The 24,507-nt window shown below is 37.5% G+C and overlaps 1 protein-coding gene across 1 annotated transcript in view; it reads right to left on the reverse strand.

Moving 5' to 3' along the window:
- FNBP1L (formin binding protein 1-like) overlaps window positions 1–19,648 on the reverse strand; it is a 28,807-nt gene extending 9,159 nt beyond the window's left edge. The window contains 9 exon segments of the mRNA XM_010141826.1: window positions 1,892–2,095; window positions 2,868–3,014; window positions 4,147–4,275; window positions 4,795–4,899; window positions 6,491–6,553; window positions 6,947–7,094; window positions 8,627–8,680; window positions 16,659–16,774; window positions 19,634–19,648. Of these exon segments, the coding sequence (XP_010140128.1) occupies window positions 1,892–2,095; window positions 2,868–3,014; window positions 4,147–4,275; window positions 4,795–4,899; window positions 6,491–6,553; window positions 6,947–7,094; window positions 8,627–8,680; window positions 16,659–16,774; window positions 19,634–19,648 (981 nt within the window).
- Between the last annotated feature and the right edge of the window lie 4,859 nt (window positions 19,649–24,507).

The raw sequence follows: 24,507 nt of genomic DNA on the forward strand, positions 1-24,507 counted from the left end.
ACGCGTCATCGGTACCGTTGCAAGAACTGCCGCCACTTTCTTCCTCCCCTTTTTTCAAATTGCTTCTCATTTTTTTGTCTCATACCTCTGTACAGAAGAGCTTCTGATTTTTCTGTACTATTTCCTCTGCTGCACAACTCATTCCCTTTCCAAAAGACACTTTTGTCTTTGACAACATGAAAAATAGGTAAATGCCTATCTGGAAGTTAAGACCAGCCATAGTTGCAGCTAAACAAAGGCTCAAAGGCCACCATGAATACCCCAGCTCCAGTAATTCTGTGTATTTTTATATTAGCTAATTTAAGAATAGCTTTTAAAACCTGTAAATGGTATTTGGAATTAAATATATATCTCCTGACAAGTTTGTTGCTCCCAGCTGCTGTTCTGTAGAGCATCCCTCCATCCTCCCCAAAAACAGGTGAAAAAAAGACATAATCTTCCATTTCCTCCAGGTGCTTAAGGAGGGTAGGCGTGCAGTATATATACGTGTAGGTACAGCTGTGGTTCCAAGAGGAGACAGCAGGCTGGCTCTTCTGAATGCTACATACAAAGTGAACAAACTGGGAAGGAGGAGGAGGAGGGGGGAAAGTCCTGTCAGCTTTTTCCGGCTGTCATCATACTAAGGAATTCCTTATAACTACGGTACACGCCAAGGTCCAGATTGAAAAACAACGCAGATTTTCACAGCTCCCCTCTCCAAAATTCTCAGATGTCTTGTTGTCAAACTGGTAATCGTGATCTAATTTCAGAGCAGGCTGAATCTCACACACCTCTGCAGCCAAATGGAACAATATGCTAATGCATTCAACTACTATCCATCACTAATTCCACTGCGTGAAAAGTGAACCATCAGTTTTCATTTTAACGCACAGCTGCAGTTACATAATCTACCAAGGAGGGAATAAAAAATCAGCTATAGCCTTCCTTTCTGTAAAGATCTGCTTTCTTGGAATACTATCAAGAGGAAAATAAAACCTACCGCAACAAGCTCTAAGAATCATCTATAATAAATGGCAGAAACTGACTTGGAGCATTAAAATAACCTCTCAGAAATTTGCGGAAATCGTTGCAATGACTCACTGATACGCTCCGATACTAAACAAAGACCTAGCATAAAACTTAAACATGTATACGCTTCGTTATTCGTTTCTATAGCTAACACATACATTGATAATCTTTGTTGTTGATCCATGAAGGCAACTGGCACAGAAAGGATTAATTGAAACCCATACAATACAAGGACTAACTTCTCTGCTTTCAATCTTTTCTTGAGCATGGGAATATTTTCACCAGTATTATTTCTTCTGGGAAATCTATCTGCATGGAGCTTCAACAGTATGTTTTATCAATGAGGTATTATAAACTTCAATAAATTTTACGTATTTATAAATTTTAATGTTTTCAGACAAACCTCACCAAGTCTTCAAAACTAGCAGCAGGTGTAATATAAATAAATAAATCAAAACCCACCCCATACATAAACATCTACACAATGTGACATTTAGAAGGGGGTTGAATTTTGTAGTATAAAAGAGATCTGATGTCTGCCCGATCCCAAAGCATACTCTCCCCTCCCCTTATTTTTACATTCACAATTAACACCTTTTCTAAGCAACTGCAGAAAGTCTTTGCAGAAACTTAGAAATGTTACAGAAAGGAGAAACTACTTTTACCAAGGAACTTGTAAAAACATCCCCAGACACGAACATTCCCCCACTGAGAACTTAATTTTTAGTCTGAGTATCCAACCCTACTCAAACATTCAGATATCCTTACACTTATTTTAAAAGACGGTGGCGGGCAAGGGGAAGGTTATTTTAAAATAAACTGCTTCCGTGCATTCTAGATCTTCACATTTTAAATTTTTGAATAGTAATTTCTTAATTGTTACCTTTGGCTTCTTTCCAAAGAGCCACAGCTTTCCTTTAGCCTTGCCCACTGTAGTTTTTGAATCGATTCTCATTCCTTCCTGCTTTGGTGTACTGATAGTTCCGTCAGAGATAGTTCTGTAAATATTCTGACTGTAATCTTCAAATGGAAAATCTCCAGGAGGCTCAAAACCGGATTTGAAGCAGTCTATCACTAGTTGAGAGTCCTAAACAGAGGACATTAAGGAGTTTAAAAGCAAAACAAGCAAACCCATCAAGAACCAGAGAGAGAAAAAACAGAGACATAAATTTTCCTTTTAATTGCAGAGAGGCACAGATGGGAAAGAGAGTGCGAGCTCAGAACGCTTTTGGATAGATCAAGTTAAGATAACCTATGGTCTTTTTTTCCAGCAGTGTTACCACGAGTGTAAATCAAAGCATACCCTGCTATTCACAAATTTAAAACCTGGCACACTTTAAGGGCCAAACTACTACTCCACCTTCTAATCCTTCAATAGGAGCACTGAAATGAAGATAACGCTAAGAAACTAGCTGCAGTAAGATACGATAGAGAAGAACCCGTATTAGAAGGAAGAAGAAAGACACGCCAATAGCTGCAATCAAACAGGATGCAGAATAATACTTCGCCAACTGAACTTGCTTTATATGACTTAACGCTACATACTGGAGAAAATACCGGCCACGCTGCTATTCTAGGATGTTGCAGGATAACCAAAACCATGTGTCCAGAATCACACACAGTGAGCAAGCGTCAAAGGTCTTCAGATCACAAGAAAGAAGTAAAACAGGAAGACAACAGACACTGAAAGTGGAAGTGACCATTTAGGCTAAAACTGCAGTCACAACACTTCTCGAGCAGACAAGTATTTGAAAACAGAAAGATAAACATACAGGGTAAGTCCGTCTTTCCCCTTTCCGTGTCTTCTGTGTCAGATAAATTGTCCATGCACATTTGAAAAGTCACCTGGTTCTACTTACTCTGTGTTCATCAACTGATTTTGCTGCAAGGATCATCCCTTCTAAACATTTGGAGATAATCGGAATAACCTTGCGCTCGGAGTCAGCAAAGCCTTTGTAACATTCACTAAGTTTGATAGTCCTTCTTTCATCCATTTCTTGAAGTTGCTGCAAGCACAAAGTAAGGTCAAATAAAGCTTTTGTTTGCAGATTTTGTCCCCTGATCCTGATGTATGCAGTTACTGTGGTCACCACAGCATAGCACAGAATTTCTGTGCTTTCTCAGTATTTATGTTTGCTTAACAAAACAAAACTAAGTTAAACAAATCAAATCCTTTCAGACATAGTCTTAAGATGCCCAAAACAGTAATTATGAAGAATTGATACTCTTTGATTTTTAAAAATGATGTAAAGGATTGGACTTTCTTTGCCGCCTTCTTTTTTAAAAGCATGGGTACAGTGTTTACAGCTACTTAGTTTAAAATATTTGTTTCATGCAAAAATGAAAACTACAGTAAAGATATTCTACTCGTTTCTACGTATCCTCACTCTCTCCGTTCTCCCAAACGGCTGAGTGTACGTGCCAATATGGTTCTGAACTACCCCTTGCCTTATGCCCCAGTGACCAGACTTTAAATTAGTTTGGCAAAGTCTGTTTTTGAAAGAATCTGGAGAAAACCCCACAACTCAATAGTTACATGAAACACCTTGAGAAATCCCCCCCTTTTTTTTTTTAATTTGACCTTTAGGGTTTTTTTATTGTTTTATAGAGTCCAGTGTGTTGCTGTTAGCATTGATGAAACAAGAAGCAATGGAGGCGGGGAGTACTTCTGCCTCCAATCGACCCGTTTGATACCTGTCCTGTCCAGGAGATGCACGAAAGCACACAGTCACCATTAGCTATAATGCTTTCCCTCGTCTCTGTCAGTCAAAGCATTTACATGCACACACACACACACACACATCCACCACGGGAACTAGTGATCAAATCTTACTAGAATGATGGTTTTAAATGTTTGCTCTCACCCAGATGTCTTGAATGTTTATTTTACCATACCTCTTCAGCAATATTTAAACAAGAGTGTCTATAAAATATAAAATCTTCATAGAAAATGCAACAGAAAAGTCTATGCATAATGACTGGAAGCATAAGTCTCATGATAACACAGGCTGTATCAAGATTATGCTAATTTCTTGATAAAATTAACCACTAAAACCCCCAAAATAAATGTTTTAAATTTTAAAATCTACTTCTCCCTTAGAAGGCGGCCAGACATACTTTCTCTTTTAATTATTTTACCTTATAAATCTGAGGAATGACAATGTAGTAGTGTTTGTGCTGCTCCCCATTAAAATTCTGTAGCTGCGCAGCATATTCATTTTTGTTTTCATCAGCCATATGTGTGCGCAGGTTTAGCTGTTGCTTAGCCTGGTGAGAAAGCATTGTCGGTTCAGACGTCTCATGCTTTTCAATGACATACAGCATTATTCTACATTATCAACTATGCAAAACCACTAATCACAAGTCATTAAAACTGATATCCTTAAAACTGAAATAAAGAGTGCGAGACTTCATATACACTGACAGTCCACAGACCTAATTTGTTATATAGGGAGAGCAACGATCATCTGAGCTCCCTCAGCCACGTCACTTAAATGCATATCCTAAAAACCAGAGAAGTGACTGAGTAGATACACCACAAGATACCGGATACCACTGCCCCTGCCTGCTCAAGGACGACCATTATCACCTCCACAGCATCATTTCAAGACTAACGAAGTATACGCCTTCTTTGTGCTGTCTTGTATTTTACTGTAAGTTTTATTTTGCACCTAAGCAAGCATATTTTATCACAATTTTATGCACTCAAAGAATGCTGTTCCAGTACTGACAATAAGCATGCAAATATTTAAGAGAGCGCACAGAAGGAAATGGCACCGCTCTTACCTTCTCAACATCAGCCTTCGTCGCATTAGTGTCATTGTCTAGTCTTTCGTAGCTTTGCTGTGCCTTCTCTGCCTCCCTGCATTCTCTCTCGAATTTCTTTTTGCTCTACAAAAGCCACAAACTTACTGCTCCAACAGCCACTATCACCTTTCAGTTTTGTACAGTAATTTTGAATTCTAAATATCAAAGCTTCCATTTAAATATCTTAAATTCACAAAGTACCTTTAAGTAAATACACTGTTCTCACAGCAACCAAGTCTCAAAAATTTTCAACTTTTCTATTTAGAACTTGAAGTACCAGCAAGGAAACAACTCTAATTAGGCTACAAAATACAGATAATCAAAATACAAAAAAAATTGCAAAGATCCGCAGTTAATTAGAGACACATTCACTTTTTAGCCTGACTTCAATAACCTATATAAAAGTTAGGTGACAGAAATCTTAAACTTGGACTTGTGCGAGTAAAATTTTCAAGTTCTCTTCTTCAACGATCAGTTTTAATTCAATAAATTCAACTAAATCATTTCGAAGGTAGTCTGAAGAATTTATCTACATTACAAGATCTTGACATATCCATCCCTTATCACCAGTGTTCACATCAACCGGCCCAGCTGTGAACAGCACCGGCAGCAGTACTCAGCGTACTCCATGTTCCACACGGCAGCTGTTGCCAAGCCTAGTGCTGTAGGGCAAACCTGCAGCTCAAGAATTCGGTATCTCAAGACAAATTTGCAACAGAGACTGTGTGAGTACTACTCTTGGGCTTCGGTGCAAGTCAGGCAATCAGGTTAATGTGTCCATTAAAAGCTCTACAAATTTAAAAGACTGACTTTGCACACAGGTAGTGCAGTGCATACCACACAACTGACTGTGTGAGGTGAGCTGTGGGAATTATCTCGGTGAAGGGTGATCACATCTAAAACTACCACATCTGCTTCTACTCTGATCCTCTGACCACGAATTAAACTCTTTGATGTGACACTAAAGCAAGATATTGCTTATCTGGGTCTACAACAACAAAATAGAAATTCACCTCTCCAGTATTGCTTCACAATAATCTGGACCAAAGATAAAATAAATTTTCAAGATACAAAATCAGCCAAATATCAGAATGCATCTTGAACACACTTGGTTGAATTTTGTATTTTCTCATCTTTAAGAGCATTTTTCTCACCAAAAAGCACCTTATAATCTATTCTAGAGACACTTGCTTCCCGCATTTCTCTGTTAAAAATTAATTCTACCTCCAGAAAATGTGATAGTCTGTAACAGTATTCTTGAATAGACCTCATGTAACAAGCCCCCGAACTCAGGTCAAATACAGTGACTTAAGATTTCACCTTCATGTAAATAAATCGTCATTATTAAGCATTCTCTGAAGAAAAAGTAGCCTGCAGAGAAGCAACCAAAAAAGCCCATACCCGTATTAAAAACCGATTCCTTTACACTGGATAAAAGCTGAGGCTTCACTCAAACCTACACACAGAAGCTGTTTACAGAGTATTTTTTTTTTTCAAACAGGGAACGACAAATATACCAAACTGTATTTTGGATGTTACCAAGTCTGATTTGGATGTTCAGTAATACAGCTGAACATGAAAGTCTAAGCAGGACAGATGACAATGTTTCCATTTACAGACTGCGTATTATTAAAGCTTGACAGGAAAAAAAAACCAAAACAAAACACAAACTCACATTATCCATCTGTTTCCAGCACATGTCCAGATACTGCTGAGCCTTTCGCCCTTCCTGAAGATGCTAAAAACACCACAGGTAAGTTGATTTACATATCTTTTTAGTACTATTACCATTAGTTAGTCCCTGCTCTAGTTGACGCATTAGAATGCGCAGTACCTGCCGCAAGTCACCAATACTCTTTGGAAGACATTACTAATCATAAGAGTACCACAGATGAAAATCACCCTGGCAAAAAAGTTACCAGCAAGTACTCTCTCCCAAGACATTAGTTTTTAGGTTTAGAAACTGTAAGAAACCAGTACATAAAAATACAGAATAACTTTAAGTATGTGTTTTATAAATGTATTGTGAAACCTACTTATTGCCATTAAACTGAGTTAAACAAATACATCCGCTCATTAAAAGACATATCCATCTTGATATCCTATTATAAAGTAAAATTTTAGAAATTACCATTTTTCTCTCAGTTTTTAGATCATGAGAGTATCTCATCAGTTCTCCGTACACTCTGTGTCCCATTTCTTCTGCAACTACTTCTCGTTGCCCTGCGTAGTCATTCAGCTCGTTAAGGATGTTGAAAAAGGCAATACACGAAGTAAACCTGACAGAGAGCACACACGCACAAACATACATACCAAAAAGTCAGACAGGTTTTTTTAAACAGACTTCTTTGAGTATAGTCTGTACCCCTGATGTAATTTAAAAAAACCAAAACATACATATTTTACAATAAACCTTAGATTAATGCTAATTGAATTACAGTAAAAATGCAAGCTGGGAAAGCCTACGTTAAGCCTAGCATGTACTATATGTTGCAATGTTTCTTCAAACACATTTTAAAAGAATATGGATGTTTGTGGACGGAAAAGAAAGAAGAAGAATACTACCTGGAAACCCTGTGGTATAGTGGTATCTCCTAAGCTGCCAACTGAGAGGCCTGAGCTTGGGAACGGATACATACGTCCCTAGGCTCGGAGGCTGAACTTGCTGCAGAGATGATGTGCTTGGTAGTCTTGAGGGTGGAACATGCCAATCATACCACTCATATGCATCCCGATGGATGATCTACAGAACAAGTTTGCTGTCAGCTCTGGAGACAGCTGCCTGTTTGCCTGCCCACCTCCTGGCTGGAAGTAAGGTGCCACTATGGCTGGCACTAAAAAGGGGGAAGAGGAGGGGCAAAGGGTAGAAAGTGTGTGTGGAAGGGAAGAAAGGAAAAAAAAAAACAGGCATCGCATTAAAATATACACCTTTCTCTCTTTTAGCTATGGAATATTGCCAATCTCCATAGGCTTGGCTCTGGGGAATTCAAATGCCACCCTAGCACCAGAAATCCTATTCCCCATGGTCCAGGATCTTTAAACAGTCAAGAAAGCTAGAGAAAATCCTAGCGTGAACTCTGAGGCATGCCATGCACAGCTTGTGCTCTGGCTGCAACCTGAAACTCACCACCTTCCTTCACAAGAGTTATCCCTAAAGAAAAAAAGTATTGTGTTTTCCTAAAAAAATAAAAGAATGTCTATGGACATGACAGCAAAAGAAGCACCTCTCTGATAAACAATCATAAAGTTGTTTAGCACAAATGGCTCCTCCACAGTTAGACATTCACTTATTTTGTCTCCGGAGTCAAAGCACTTTAAGAGCTCTTCTTGCCAAAAGCATGACAATTCTGTGTGCACTCGAGTCTCGGCATACAAACATACAGCACCATTTGTAACGCCATGCAAAGGCACTGAAAAACTGTACAAAACTAAGCAAAAAACACAGCCTAAGGGCACACAGTTGCTTTTCTATTAAAAAAAATTTAATTGCTTTTCTATAAAAAAATAGTACTAGCCTGTACACAGCATACTAAACTTCTGCTTTCCAACTTTTAGCTAGCTAAAGGTTAATTTGGAATGGAGCATGTACAACCCGCCATTACTTTAAAATATTAATAGAAGTAAACTCAGGTTTGATCGCTAAGAGTTAGAGCAGAACTGCAAGAAGCCAAGCACTATTCTTTGGTTGTCTTAGCCAACAGAATACTTTATCTTAAAAAAAAAAAAAAAAGAGGAAAAAAAAAATCTGTAAAAGGACAGAGTACTGTAGTCCTCATTTCTTATACGCAGAACTTGAAATGCACATTTTTACCTGGGTTCCTCATCTTTAGGTGAACGTTTAGGACAATACTTCTTAACCAGATTTCTGTCAAGGAAGAAAAAGATGCTATTATGAAGGCTTGTTTGAGAAGACATACACTTAGAAAACTGCACGAACAAATTACTCCTTTTTACTGACTTCAAAAACCAAATCAATTCCCTTGGTCACCGTGTAAGGGTCCTTCAGATAACACAAGGCAGAACTCTATGGCATTTTCAAAGTTTTTACATCAGTTTTGACCTAGAACAAGGTAAGTTTTTTAAAACCTCTATTGCATAGTGACTAGATGTAAAATAACGAGTTCTTTCTTTAACTTCCTTTTCACACAGGCAAAAGAAGCTAGCAGACAAGAAAAAAGCAAATCCATGACCAGGGTGTAACATGACGATAGCGCACACTGTATGCTATACCCACGAGCACAAAACTCCGTGTCCGAATTAAGCTTTGAGTATGCATTCAGGTCAAAGGTTTTAACTGCAGCATCTCCAAATCTTCAATAAGAGTATTTCCAGAAAAGGAGGGGCAACATCTCTTTTCAGCAAAGATGTTACATTTTGCCCTACCACCACTGTTGTAAATATGAGAATTCTAGAAATTCTAGATTTTAGAAACTGAGACAAATCTCTCAAAGACGATCCATGGGACCAGCACTTTACACAGTCCCACAGCCCAATTTCTAGTAGGAACTTACCTGCTTGAAATACAATGCAGAAACATACAAACCACATCACCGACTACCCTGAAGCACAACTAACACAGGCGTACATTGCGTATGCAAACAACTGCAAAATATTTGCAGGTACATATATTTCTCCAAATATCCCAAATGCTGTGACGAACATGAAACAAAGCCACACAATTTTACAGACAGGAGGGATACGAGGAGAGAACGTCCAGTGACTTTTCAAATTCTTATCTTCCTGTACGACACCCTTTGCTTTAAACTTCTGAGTAGACGTTTTTTCCATTACAGCATTCTGCCTTTACTTACAATATAGTTTTTCTGACAGCAATAAGGTCTTCTAAATTTCTTGAAGTTCAAAACGATACGTGCTGTCAGTCTTGAAAAAAAATCCATCATTTTCTTCTCATTTTTAGTAGCGAGATTTTCATGCCTGCAATTGGTTGCATTTCTTATTCTAGCAGTTTTCAAAGTTGTATGGTTTTTCCATGAAACACAAAAATGGAAATTGCAACAGTACTACAGTTCTTCTCCTTTCCCTGGGAGTTTATCATTTTAGGGCAAATAAAAAATCCTTTTTTGTAAGAAAGAAAAACAGGTAAGACATAGGATTTTTATCAAATTGCTTACCCTCAAGCTTTAGGCTTTTTGAGGTAAAAGAAGCCAAACATCTGAGTTACTGTGTATTTTTAAAAGCAGCAAACACTATTTAAAGAGCGATCTACTTTTCAAATTAAATAGACCAGGACTACTTAAATAACAATGTTGACCCTCACAAAAATTCTCATGTTTTCCAAACATTAGAACCACTTAATCGAAATCCTGCTAGTAATGTTTAAGCTGTGGACGAGATTGCCTGTTATGGTATCTCTCATTTAAGTGCAAATTAACATTTCAGCAGAAAATAATGCAGTCAAATTACCTGCTTCACAGCCCACAAACAGAAGCAACACAATGCTGGCAATTTCTTTCCCTGTAGATCTCTAAATAATCATACCTTCCATTTAAGAACAAAAAAACCCCCAAACCACACAAGAAGTGTGCACAACTGAATCACCCCCTTCAAGAGAGAGAGCCTTGAGCTTGTCAGGGAAGACTTCTTGAAGTGTGTTCTTGAGGGGAACCTGAATCTTGCAAAGAATGCTTCTGTTTTTTAAATGGTACGAAATAGACTTAATTCAAACTTCTCCATTCTGTAAAGGGATGATATTTTGTAGTGAAACTATTTTTACACACCCACCCAAAGATGAAATTAAGTACAAAACAATGCAAACCTAGCAGAGCTGCTTTAACAGTTATCTTTTAATTGGCCTCTGGATATAATTCTTCCATCTGTCTGTCCAGTAGTAACTGAGATTAGACTAATCATTAATATAGCCCAAAACGGTTTCCTCAGACGTGGCAAGTGGACTATATAAAACAATCTACACCCCCAACACCACAGACAAAAAGAGAGGAGGAATAAGAGAAGATTCTATGAAATGAAAACTTGCATGCACGTATGTGTTGTACCTCATTCCCACTATCCACGTGTAACTTCGGTTTTACAAACTATGAACTACCATACCATTGAAACAAGGGTGCTAATCCTGCTTTTCATCTAAAACGACCCTGTGCAACTTCTCAAACCAATTTAGCTGGAAGCCATGTTATCTCTACAGTACAAGGATACGAGTACTGAGTCTATGTTCACTCATGAAGTATACAGAAAATTAAGAGCACAGAGTCGACCTGGAAACAGCAAGCTTAGACCCTTTGTCTCTCCGTACCCTCAGAGACTACAACTGAAAGAATAACCATGGTGAGATAGCCAAGTCCTTCTTACTCGACACCTATTAAAAACCACAATAAACACTGACTTTTAAAAAACTAATTTTAAACTACCTCAATGGAGTTAAAACTCTTTTTGCTACCATGGGAATCTACTGCCTGTTGTAACATTCTATCTGGTAGGGATTAAACACAGACATTTTGATTAGAAAACCCAAGTAAAAGAAGAAAAATAATTAACTTCTTTGTCAAGTAACTTTCCCATATTTCGTTTACCCTTCTGCTTCGCTCCTCAGTGATTACTAACAAATGAGAAACTCCTAAAATTCACCTTATTGTTATTCAGAGGGTGAAATGCGTAACAAGCATACAAGTCTGTAAGCTAAGCAACCACACACAAGCCTTTTCAATGGAAGATTTTCAGAGGCGTTAAAAATGAGGAACCACTTACTAAATACCATACAGTTTTAAGTGGCAGGAGAGAAGGGTCACGAACACAGATTACTTACTAGCATACTGATTTCTGTTCTGGTTTCATTTAATGCAATTGTCTACTATTTCTAGGAAGACAACAATATTACATAATACTTCCTCCTAACAAAAGTCAGTTTCATTAGTCAATTTTGTCTCATTAGGATTTAAGGTTCAGTAAGAGCATAATGTACAATAATCAAAGTCAATAAATATGAAACAACAAGCAGAATTTAAAGTTCAAAGAAAAAGCCACTGTTCATGTGAGTGAAGCATCAATGGCTTTTCCAAGAGGTGGACATCAACACTTAGAAAAATTAGATTTAAACCTTTGAAAAAATGCAGATTGACAAGCAGCCAGAATGAGGGTGGATCTGAAGAGTGAAGCATTATTTCAAGGAGAAGCCACCTGACACTTCAAGGAGGCATAACATTCTTTAACATTTTTATCTAAAAGTGTGTCTAATCATCAGGAACCAAGTATGGATTTGGACTAGTTTAGAAGAAAACAGCAGAATTAATTGCAGACCATCAGAACTGAATCTTATCTACGAGATAAATTGCTCTATACTTCCTTAGAAATGTTTAGATTGATGACATGTCAATCGTCTCTGGAAGTACGATTTAGACTTCTCCTACCACACTGTCTTACAGCCATCTGTAAGCAGATTTCATACCGGACTAACCACATCCAACTGCGCTGCTCCTGTAATTTTATCAACCTCGCTTCCCAGTATAAATTGGTCTCAAGGTCCACACCAGTGGGATAGCAGCCTAGTCTATATTACTGACTTTTAAGAGAAGCACCACCTCAGTCACATAGCCGGAAGTTTCAAAAAGCACCCTAATCAATAAATTAAAATTATCTAGTCACATACATAAAATATCTACATAAAATGTTAAGATATTTGTACAAAAATTGCGTTTCTCAACTCAAAACTAGGTTTTCTTCAGGCAATTAATACAGAACCTAAAGAATGGCAGCAGCATCTTCAATGTGGTAGGATCTGTATTAAGGTAGCAGCTCAGGTGCCGTGGCATCTGCTTATACTAAACCTCTGTATCATTACAAATGAGCCTGGGAACAAACTGTGAAGCCTGCAGGAAGTACTTAAAGGCATTTCAGGCTTCCAGGTAGGGCAGTACTTTCAACAGGGTTCTGATGGCTTCAGTGACTGCATATCAGTATTGTGGACTGGGTGAAAACAATTACAATTAACTGTATTTAGTAACTGTCACCAGAAAAATTTTAACTGAAGAGATGAATCTTAAAACATTCTAACATGGAATTTGAGCTTACAAAGCTGAATATCCTTGGAACCATTAAGAACCCGTATGTTCTGGCTTGTAGAAACCACTATTTAAAAACCTGCCACATCCACGTGGCTAATAATCAACACTGTAAATTCCCAGCTCCAACCAAAGAAGAGAGATTTGAGAAATGAACACATATGGTGATAATTTGTGTCCCAAATTTCCCATCTGAGCTTACACTCATTTAAAATAATGTTTGCAAGATCCTGCATATAAAAATGCGGTAACAATGTCTCAGTTTGACTAGATCTATGCATGTAGTTATAATGTATTTAGAAAATTCCCACTTACACACATTGGTATGCAGAAGGAACGTGAAAAAATACATTTGCTCAGATTAACTAGGGATCTCCAAAGATCATAACAATTCTAAAGGGAAACACTCAGGAATAATCATCGCTATTTTCTTGAAATTAACAAGAGAGGCTGACCAAAGTCCGCAATCTTATTCCGCATGGCAGCTGATTAATCTGTAACTGCAGGTATAACTTGTATTACCACCTAACATCACAGGAAGTGGAACTCATCTGTCTTCTCAAGCATCATAATGCTTCGGACTGAACAAAAACGGAGTGAACCTCTAGAATTAATGTTGTGTGTGATGATGTGAAAGGAAACAAAAGAGACCTTCACCTCACCTCTTTTCAAGCAATAAATGCTGACCAAAAACAGCATCTGAGAAGTCAATTAAAAAATTCAGTCAAGAGCCCAGTAATTTGGCACACACTAACTCTGACTTTTTCCAATTATAAAGTAAGAACAAATTAAACCATCATATAATTAAAATGCAATCTGTTAATCTACAATGTACACTGCAATACGTTTGTCCTGATTCACATCCCTGTAACTCAGTAACAGCCTATAATAACTTTTACAATCCTTGGTGTACCAGAAAGGTTAGTTGAGGCCTAAGCCTCACAAAACAAAGATTTTCCTTTAAGTTAGCTCAAAAAAAAAAAGAAATTATAGTTGTTTTTTTTTCCAGAACAAAGTATATTGCAGACAAAGACAAAACAAGCTCTCTAGACAAGTTTTTTTTTTCTGTAGACACTTAAGGATTCCTAAATGATTTCCATTTTTCTTGTACTTTTCTCAGTATCAAAAACTGCCTATAGAAGAATAGCAAGGAATGACTTGCAACCCAAAACCAGCATTTGGACGAGATTCTCACAAGTTATCATTTCTGGAATTACCCACTAACCATAAACTGCAGTAACTGCATACAGTAAGAATATCATGAGTTCACTCAAACAGTTCCTCATATGTTGTACGTGCATCACTTGCCACCTCCTAGAAGACTCAGAACATCTGCTGCACCTGCAAAAGTCTCATCACTAGGCTGTGGCAGTATTTAAAAACAAAAAAAAAAAACCCACACGAAATGCAAAGGTATACACAAGTGAGTATGAATTTCTGCCAGGACATGGACTCTAATTTGTGAAAACTGGTATGAAAAATTGACTCAAGTTTTCACCCCTGGGTTTAAGCCTATGAGAATAAGATACGTCAACAATCTCAGCAGAATGATGTTCATGGCCCACACTGTAACCAAGACATAAAGAAAATACCAACATACATCACTAGCACTATCTCCCACATTAAACTTTAAACTTGTTATTTCTTGGTCTCCCATCGAAGTACTGAGACAGCTATAGAACTACCAAAGGTGACCACTCACTGTTTATAGGTCTACTAAAGAAGGCCATAACAAATATCAGTAATAAAGCAAATAGAGTATGAAGAGATTCTCAACACTATTTTTCAGACTGTATTTCATTACAAAAGGAAAAAACTATGATAAACTAGAAATTTCTATCAGAGAGATTAGTAAGCATGCTGCCACCATTAAAATTCACCAGGACAAAAGTCCATCCCCAAGATTTCTCTCGGAACTTCTTAGGAGCAAGCTGCAAGATGGCTACCTCTTCCAGAGATGAAAATTTTGCTTGATCTCAATCTCCCCTAGGGCCTCATGACTGTTTCACGTGGTTAAAAACAGTGAGTGTCCTCAAGAGCAGTGATGGCTGAAATCAAGTTGTTATCACAAGACAGTTCGCTACTAACAACAGAATCTCACCCAAGGAACACGCAAGCAAGAACACTGAAGAGTAGCTTCAAGAACTGGTCTGCTGGCAGAAAATCAGTCACCCTCTCGTGTGTGCTGTCCGGACCCTTGTTGGCAGCAAGCAGGAAGTGCACGCATGCACTGTACAACACATGTGCACAAGACCTGTGTTTCCCCAAGCTGTCATACTTACTGCACAAGGACACTCACTCCAGTCATGTGACAGAAGCGTACGCAAGACAACTCTTTCATTTTTGAGACACTTTGAAAAACATCCATTGTTTTACACAAGAGTAAAATACTGAACAGAGATATTTTCTGGTTTTCAGTCAAATCCTGAAGTAATAATGCAGTGGAATTGCGAGCTGTGGAATGAACCTTTAAATATAATTAAGCAAAATGGCATTTGTTCATACTCTTTAAGGAAAAGATCTTTTAAGGAAAAGATCTATTTAAGGAAATAGATCCGTGCAAATAAAACACATTTCCATTTTTGAACAGAAAACTGAAATCAAATCAAAACTGGACTGTGAATTGGTGCTGTGCATGCTTCAAACTTTCCTTTACCTCCTCGAGTTCTTCTATGCCAGCTTTGGAAAAGTGGTATTTATTTCCTTCCTTTTAAGAAAAAGATTCCTTCAGCAAAGCAATGGCTTGTTACATTAGATGAATATACACAACTGGATAAAAAGAAACTGATACAGAAATAAAAAAGGAAACGAGCAGACTAGACAGAGAACACCCACACCCTCAGCTGTGGACCTCATTACTGCATTTATGAGGTAAGATTCCTCAACTCTGTATCTGTGACAATCTGATTTGCCAATGATGAGATGACGGAAGACACCACAGGAGAGAGGCTGCTATCAGTTTCAGTCTGACAAGGGCTAGACAGCAGCTTCAACTGAATCCCCAAACGAATTCGAGACAGCAAAGATCAGTCAAGGCCAAGTTCACAGGAGTGTCTTATTTTAAATCTTGTTCTTCAAGCCCTGTGTGTGCCTCTCAGTAAAAAATGAATTCTACTTTATCCTGAAGAATGTGCTTCTCTGACGTTTCACTGCTGCTACTCCTCTAGTATGAGCCCTGAGGGGAAATTTCAATTGGACCTAAAAGATGTTTCACTTGGAACCAACAGAAAGTAAAATGAAGAGGTAAGACAAAGGGTGGTTGCGTTACAGTCCCACCCAAAGGGACAAGACCAGCTACGGAAAGGGTGTGCTTCAAGGACAGGAAGATCTGATGCTTTCTCTAGTTCTACTCAATGATTTAGATCAGATTTCTTAACACAATGTAGTGTAGCTCTTGCCAATTCAACATGAGAAATTAATTAGTAGCAGAGGCTTGATGCTAGTTGAACACACACACACACAAAATGTAGATATGGATTATACACTTGACAACGAAACATGCTGATAGTCAGTGGAAAAGTATTACTATATTTCAGTTTAAGTCTTAAACCTTTTTATTCAAAGGTTTGAAGGGTGGGCAGAAGAGAAGAAGGAAAAAACCAAACAAGCAAGTAAGCACACACTCAAAGAAAATTTTCTGGTTTGGACTGGTAAATAAACTTGTCTGTCATGAAAAGAACTAGTGATCTAATTCACTCTGTAAATGAACAATAAAATAGTCATTAATCACAACATTCTGTATTTGCCCATCATCTGATACAGTGATTTTAAGTAACTGTTAAGATTCTTTTAGAAAGAAAAAAGCCTTACCTCAGTTGTTTTGCATAGTTTTGCTCAATTTCTATCCTTTCTTTTACAAATTTTGCATATTTCTCCAAGAAGTCAATGCCCCACTGTGTATGCTTGTCCAAGTTATCAAACTGATCCTTCAAAAACAAGAGGAAACAAGAATACCCAGAGTTAGTTAAGAATCACCGCAGCACAGCACCAGAAATGACATATAATTTAATTACGAATTGCGCTGTGAGAGAATGCTACTTGGATGGAAGTTATTCGAGTTATAAATCACTCGTATATCAAAACTCATACACCAGCCATAGAGCAGAACAGCTCTAAATACTTGCACTTTAAATTGTACACAGCCTTTTGATTACTTTCTCAATGCAAGTGAGTCTTTTTTACCCCCAAAATCCTTTAAGTAGATCTTTTCCACCAAGATAATGAAGATACAGCCAAAACTCAGTATGATATAAATGAGACTGCTTCAGAGAAGAGATGTGTTTGGCAGTTTTAAGACACAAGAAGTTGTAATTTCATTAGATACAAAAAATTACTTCCACTCTTACGATTACCACTGAAAGAAAAATAATACAAATTATAGCTGCATGACTAAGCTGGGTGTAGTCTGCATACGAAAAACATTTATTAAAGCAAATCTACATACACAGTTCACAACTAGCTCTAGCAAGAGATTCCAAAGAAAGCAAACCTGTCCTTAGCCATTAAGAAAGTTGTATCAAAGGCACAAAAACAGAGAAAGTAAAAAATAAATCATGCTTCTGAAAAGTGTTGGGAGATTTTTAATACATTAAGTCATCTTCAAAACCAATCTTTCACTTCATCCTCTACTGATCAACAGGTGGAGAATACACTAATTAGGACAAGTTGAAAATTAAATAAACAAGAGGAAATACGGGGGTTTGGAATTAGGCAGAAATTAATAAAGGTGTAAAATACAATCTAACACATATTTGTATTTCATTAAAAAATCTGCCATAGAGGAAAAATCAAGGATTTTCACCTTACAACAGCACTTACAGTAATTTCTTAAGTTACTTAGTAATCCAAGAAGACAAATGACTGCAACATCAAAGTTTGTGTCCTGCATATGCTGAATCTAAATACACTTCACAATAAATTTAAAAAATAAAAAATACGAAAAGAAAAAAAGGTAAAGAAAGCATTTAAAGGCAAAGTTTACTTAACTTACACAAAAAACCATGAGGGTTGTTTATCACAAGCTATGTCTTGGAGATCCAGTAACTCGCCTGAACCTAAAGAATTATCTCTGTTTTTAGTATTAGCAATGTAAGTTCAATTTCAATATGCAGTAGGATGATCTGAAGTTAAATTTAAAAACGTCATAAAATGTTTCAGGGCTAAAGAATCAAGGAAAATTTATTCACTAAAAGAGATACCAAGACAACATAACTATGTACAACCAACAAGAATAATAAAGAAGAACATAATGGGATAAAGGTTGCTCTCAGATCTTGCCTTGCTTCTCTTCGCATCCTGCCCCCGGGCTAACATCCATGGCCATTAGTGCCTGGAACACTTCAATCCAATGGCACGCAAGTACTGCCAACCAAAAGCACCCATCCTGTTCCACCACCACCCACATGCTCCTGCCTCTGCCTCACTCTCTCCACAAAAACCACAACCACTTTCCCTGCTCTGTTTCACCAGAGAACCATATAAACAGCCAAGAGACTGGGGAGGCACGAAAGACAAGACTTTAATATATTTGGGAAACCATGGCCCTGGATCTCCTTGTTCTGATACACCCACTTTACACCAACTGGGCATTTCCACACTAAATGTCTTTTGTCAAATAAGGTGGCATTCTTGCTATTGTATTTAGAGAAGTTGCACAGGCATTGCTGGATGCGGGAAGTGGGAGATGGTTACCCTGCTGTAGAGTCTACATACATAAAAACACATCACCAATCTCAAGATTTTCTTTTTTGGATTCCACTCTTTTTTGTCATCACTCTGACAACATTGTTCTGGCATCCAAAGAAGTTTCCAAAAGGTGCCTTTGGCATGGAGCCAACATCCAATACCATTAAGAACAACTGACTTCCTTCAGCACACAGCAGAACAAAGCCTTTGCTGTCCTACTTAAGACTCTAGTCCACAAAGCTCTCATTAGCTGCTACGGTTTCATTAGCACTGAGGAACACCACGTTACTTATGTTTCTGAACATGTAACCAGAGAGGATGGCTTTCCAAGTACTTTGTTCAAACAAAAAAAAGGACTCTACTGGTCAAAATTAATTCTCTGCTACTAACAGGAAACCAGAATGGGGAAAAGTGAGTACGTTTGACATGCTATTCTCCCCTAACCCTTTACTACAAGTATTTAATCACTGACCAAGTGTCAAAACTTCTTCCTTTCCTCAATTCCTCTTCTTCACCTGATTCTAGAAACAGCATACTCTGTGCAAAAAGCTTAAGAGAATTATCCAATAGACCCTCAAGGGAAGAAAGAATTTGTACTCTCCCTTTATGAGGAACATGTATAGAACATACACACAACTACCCAAAAGAAGTAAATCCCATGTAAGGAAAAAATTAAAACCCATTAGCTATGCTTACCACTCTGCAGACCATTACATTAGTCCAGCTCTTTCACCATTACTGACATCCATGAAACTACTCATGGATGCATTAATGATCTCCTAGAAAAGGAATGGAAATCCTAATTTAGCAGGCCATTACACCACATTTACTGGAATTAAAAAAAAGGAGCAGTGCGTTCCCACTCTTCTGAAGAGGCAGTCAGCTTCACATCAGTTAGTTCACCCTTTTTTTTTTTTTTCTGGTCATATTATACACTATCTTAGAATGAAGTATACGTATGAGGGATAAAAAAAAATACAATTTCAAGAAGTACCACAGCATTTTTTGAAAACTGGCTTGTGAATGAACAAAGTTGGATGCCTAGAAAAAATAAAATATATACATAAGATTTGTACATTTGTAGTCAAAATAAAAACTACAATAAACTCTCACATACAACATTGCTTCCTTAGATTAAACTGGACTTACTACTGATGATAGCTCTTAAGTTCTTTATAATTTATGTACGTACTGTAGAACAGAGCTCTCAATAAACAGATGAAGAAAACACATTAAGCAAATACATCAGCTTCACAATTTTTCGAATTCTCTATGAACAATAAACCAGTGTACGAAAGTCTGCAGTCACAAAAATCACCTTACACCACTTAGTAATGACACTGAGATAAATGAGCAAAAGATAAAGGCAACATCTATGAATAAGCAGAAAGGAACGGTCTTTTCAGAAAGGTTTCTATAGGTGAGTCACAAATTTACTCTGTGGTCCTTTCAAGCATCCATGTTGAAGCTCTGGGCCTCAACTAAGCAACAAGTTTCCTTTTCATTCTGGAGCACAAGCAGAAAATCTTCCACACTGCTACAACAGCAATCAAATTAATGCACTGAGATACAAGCCAAGTCAATCAATACTTTGAACGGAAAAAAGAAAAAGGCAAAAGCCAGGCAATACTGTAGAGAGGAGAAAATCAATAACTTGTTTGAAAAAAAAAGCTCAAAAATCAGGCAATATAGTACAGGAAAGAAAATGGACCGAATAGCTGCAATAAAATTTAAGCCTGAAATTTCCAAATAAATTTATCTGGCTAACTCATAAAAAATATGAAAACTGCATTAACTAAAGATCAGTAAAAGGCATTTTTTTAAAAAGAGCACATCCTACAATATCTGGCTATCTACCACCATGATGTCAAAGTGTGTTCTCAACAATATTCCACAGCAAATACATATTGCTGTTTGCCTAGTAACTCCCCACGTCCCTGAGCAGCTGAGCAGGCAATTTTTTTGTAAAAAACTTTATTAAAACTGCAGCTGACTATCATTAAATTGATTAACGTCAGCTAATGGGTGATGGCCCTAAGTATAAACTGCCCACTCAAAAACCGGAATGTAGTCCAAAGTCTCTACATTATAAACAAACAAATCTGACACTTCACAAAAAAGTCTGTAGTAGGTCAATACAGACTACTCCGAAAGAACTACTCCCTAAATTCTGTTTTCAGATTACTTACTGGATCCACAGCTCAATGTTGCAAATACTTCAGCTATGCTGTTCTAAACTTACCAGGATTTTGCAGACACCAGGAAGCTTTACAATAATAACAGCTGAAATATCAGAGCAACAGCAAAGCTAAATCAAATTCGCACCAAAGACAAAACAGCCTTTCCCGAGTTAAACTCAGGATTTGCTCTCTCCCTCTTCCAGACACCTGTTTTTTCCTTAAGCAAGCCTCGAGACCCAGTATAAACATGGAGGATCTGTTCAGAGGGATGAGCACAGAGAGAATGTCACAGCATAAAGATCAAACCTTTATTCTTCCTAGAGCTATCACTGGCCTGTCCAGAAACTGTTTTATACGAGAGTTTCAAATAAAAGGCTTTAAACCAGCTTGATATTTTTAAAGGGTTCATGTTTGCAGCTTTCATCAACTTTGGAAAGCATTTCTACTTACATTAAAAGCTAGGATTGTAGCATCAAATTCTGTAAAAAAACATGTCCAGTTTTCTAAATTATTCCTTTACAATAAACTCTAGTTTACTGCGTTAACATCAAATTGATGAACACTCTCCATTTCACTGACCTCCCTTCTGATGATCTCCAGACAACAGTTCAGTAAAAGCCTTAAGAATCATATTAAACATAGAACTACATCAACTTACAAGTTTAAGCAACCTATCTCAATTAATACTGTAATTAGCACATTAGTAATTAATACTGTAATTAGTATCTTTAAAATATATTAATAAAACATTTTATTTGAAATCCTGTCACCACATTAATTATGCTACCACCATTATCTTCTCTTTCGATTCAATTTTACGTCATTCTTTCCATACTTTCATCTGACACAATTTTAATCTGCAGTTAGCCAAGTGATCCTATTTCGAAGCACCAGCACAAGATGAGGTTTTTTCCCAATTCTTTGCTCTCCAGGCGGCATAGCTTTGCCAGTCTAAACTTCCCATTCAGTGAGAGATTAAAAGCTCAGTCCCATATTTCGCTCTCTAAAGACCTTAACACTTACACAGTCTGATATAAGGAAATGTATACTATCATTTTAGGAAAAGCAACAAACTACTTAACCACACAACTGGAAGTCCACAGTAATCCAACTGAGAAAATGTGGATGATTATGTAACACAGCACTAACCACAGCAGTTCTTGTTTACTCAGTTAAAGTCCATGAGGGTTTCTCAAGCAAACCTGAATTATGGATAAACTGAAATGGTAAGTTAAATTCAGCATAATGTTTTTTCTTCCTGCATTGGCAGTACTGCAGAAGACAAAAAGACCCAACTCTATTCAAAAAGTTAAAATACTTTAAGTTATAAAAACACATAAAGTAACTACCACACATACTACGATTTTATCAAACTCTTGTACTGAAATATCTGAAGTGTTCCTATGAAACATTATGCAGCTTGCTTCGCTGTTTTTTTGTTTGGTTAGTTGATTTTTTTAAATGAAGATAAAGGTCTTGAATTAAGTTCAAATGATTCAACATTTTACATGAATGAGATGACTCCAGGTAAATTCATTTAAAAAAAAAACAACTTCCAGTGTTTGTGCAAAGAACTGCTTGATGTGTTACATTAAAAATCACAGGAAGTAATTTTTGATTATGAGAAGTTACTGGTATGGTATATTATACATTTCCCTATTTGTCTTCAGGACAAATTAGAATATAAAATTGTTTTTAATTAGAGTATGTTACACTACTGTATTTCTGATGATAGATTTCAGTTTTGGTGATCTCTGAAACTTCTTCAGCGCCAAACTGTTTTTGTTTTCTACTTTTGTCTCTACCTTTATGACTTCCGGCTTCCTTTGCTATCCTAGGATAATAGCTCTTCTATTTCACTGTCTGATCTCATTATCACTTCTCTGTCTTCCTGCCTGCTTGTTTTCACAATTATCAATTTGGTCTTCTGGTCGGTCTTTTTTCCTTGCAACTGCAAATCGCTGCTCTTAAGAGGTAGACAAGGACCACCTCCAGCTAAACAGGAGTTTATTTTATTAAAACATCCTGCTAGTTTTACATGGAAAAACTAACAAATAGCTGTTTATATATCAAGAAAAAACAGAAAGTGTTTTGCTGTTCCACTTTCTGTGAATTCTGGATTCTAGCTTCCAGACTAACCTGCAAACTGTACCTCATTCCTCTCTGAAAATTATCTATCAAAGTTAAGAGAGAGGGAAAAACGTAGCTGTGAGAAAACTTAAAGGCTAAGCATTTTATAGACTATAAGATTAATATCAATGAGAAGGTTCAGAGCAGCAACATCAAAAGCCATAGCTACACTGGAAATAAGGCAGAGGCACTCAGATTAAGATTAAAAAAAATAAAAATTATAGGTGCATATACATACACTAAACAGTACTTCACATTTTAATTTCTTATTAAAACAAAAGTTCAGTATAGTCTGTACAGGCAGGATAGCATGAAGAAAATCTACTAGTCTTTTGGAGACATGAGAAGGAAAAATAATTCCTAAAAAGAAATTCTGCAGACAATTTGTAGACTGACCTTCAGGACATGGAGCTATTTTGCTTGCAAAAAGTAAGACACTGGCATTAATGGTGAACTGTATGTCATGGCTTGAAAATATTTAAGTGAGAAACTGCTAGGGCTTAATATACAAAAGGAAAACAATAGAAACATAAAATGACTTTTAGCTGGAAGAAAGACTACTTTGTTCAAAGGAATTAAGGATTAATAAATGGATAGCATGAACATAGTAAGAAAAATCCATTTGCTTTCTGTATATTTTCTCAAAAAGCAGTACCACTGTAATCTTTGGTTTTTAAAAGTCAGTTTCTATGATTAGAGAAATGTCTGCATGATAAAGGGAGCAAACAACTCAAAAGTAGTACTGAACTGGAGATGTAGCCATGCTGTAAGGTAACACATAGAGCAAGCCAGGTTTCTAAAGTGAAGCTAAAAATGGAGAGCCACAATTGGGAAAGAGAAATACAACTACGCTGCTCTCTTTGAAAATCTCTTCAGACCAGCAGCAAAGGAGTTGCTTTGGAATCTTTGGTTGAAAAGTCACGTCTGTCAGGAGGGGACGTCTTGTTTGGCAGCTAGCAACTTCACAAGTGTGACAGACGCTTATTTTCCAGGAAAGGGCAGGACAGAACAGGAGCAGAAATATTCGTGGCTGCTTTTGGAAAGAGCAGCCAGAAGCACCAGAGAATCAAGTTCTGCATCTGGACATCAGCAGAGCAAGTGAAAGACATTAGAGGTTGGCTTTAGAGATTACACCTATGCACTCCAGTTCACTCATGCCACTAAATGTGTCAGCTGGACTAACAACTGGATTGTAACAGCTTTAGATTTCTACCAGCAGAGCAAATTGACTGAAACAGTTCACAGCCGGGATACTGAACACCAATGTGAAGACAAGAGAGGAAAGGAATGAACTGCTGCAGAGGGCGTCTCAACAACCACTCCTGTTTGTCCAGCTTATGAATCATCTGCAGAATTCTTCAGTTAATGGATGGGCATGTTCATATGAACTACAACTGTGTGTTTACCTCACTGTATCAGGTTACAAACTTAGGTAAGAAAAATTCAATTTTTCACAAGTTTAACTATGGGTCTGCTTTCTGTTTCTCTCAGGGGTCTCCAGCTCTATCCTCCTGTGGCAGGCTCATCGCCTGTCTCACTCTGCAGGGAGGGATGGTGGTATGGGCCGCCTGTCACTCGAAGCCCACTTGAGTCCTGAAACAATTTCTCTCCATCACCCCACCACCACCACCCCGCTCCTGCTCCCTGGGCCACAAACCAGCCCA

Source organism: Buceros rhinoceros, unplaced genomic scaffold, assembly GCF_000710305.1.
Source record: "Buceros rhinoceros silvestris isolate BGI_N320 unplaced genomic scaffold, ASM71030v1 scaffold5248, whole genome shotgun sequence".
NCBI lineage: Eukaryota > Metazoa > Chordata > Aves > Bucerotiformes > Bucerotidae > Buceros > Buceros rhinoceros.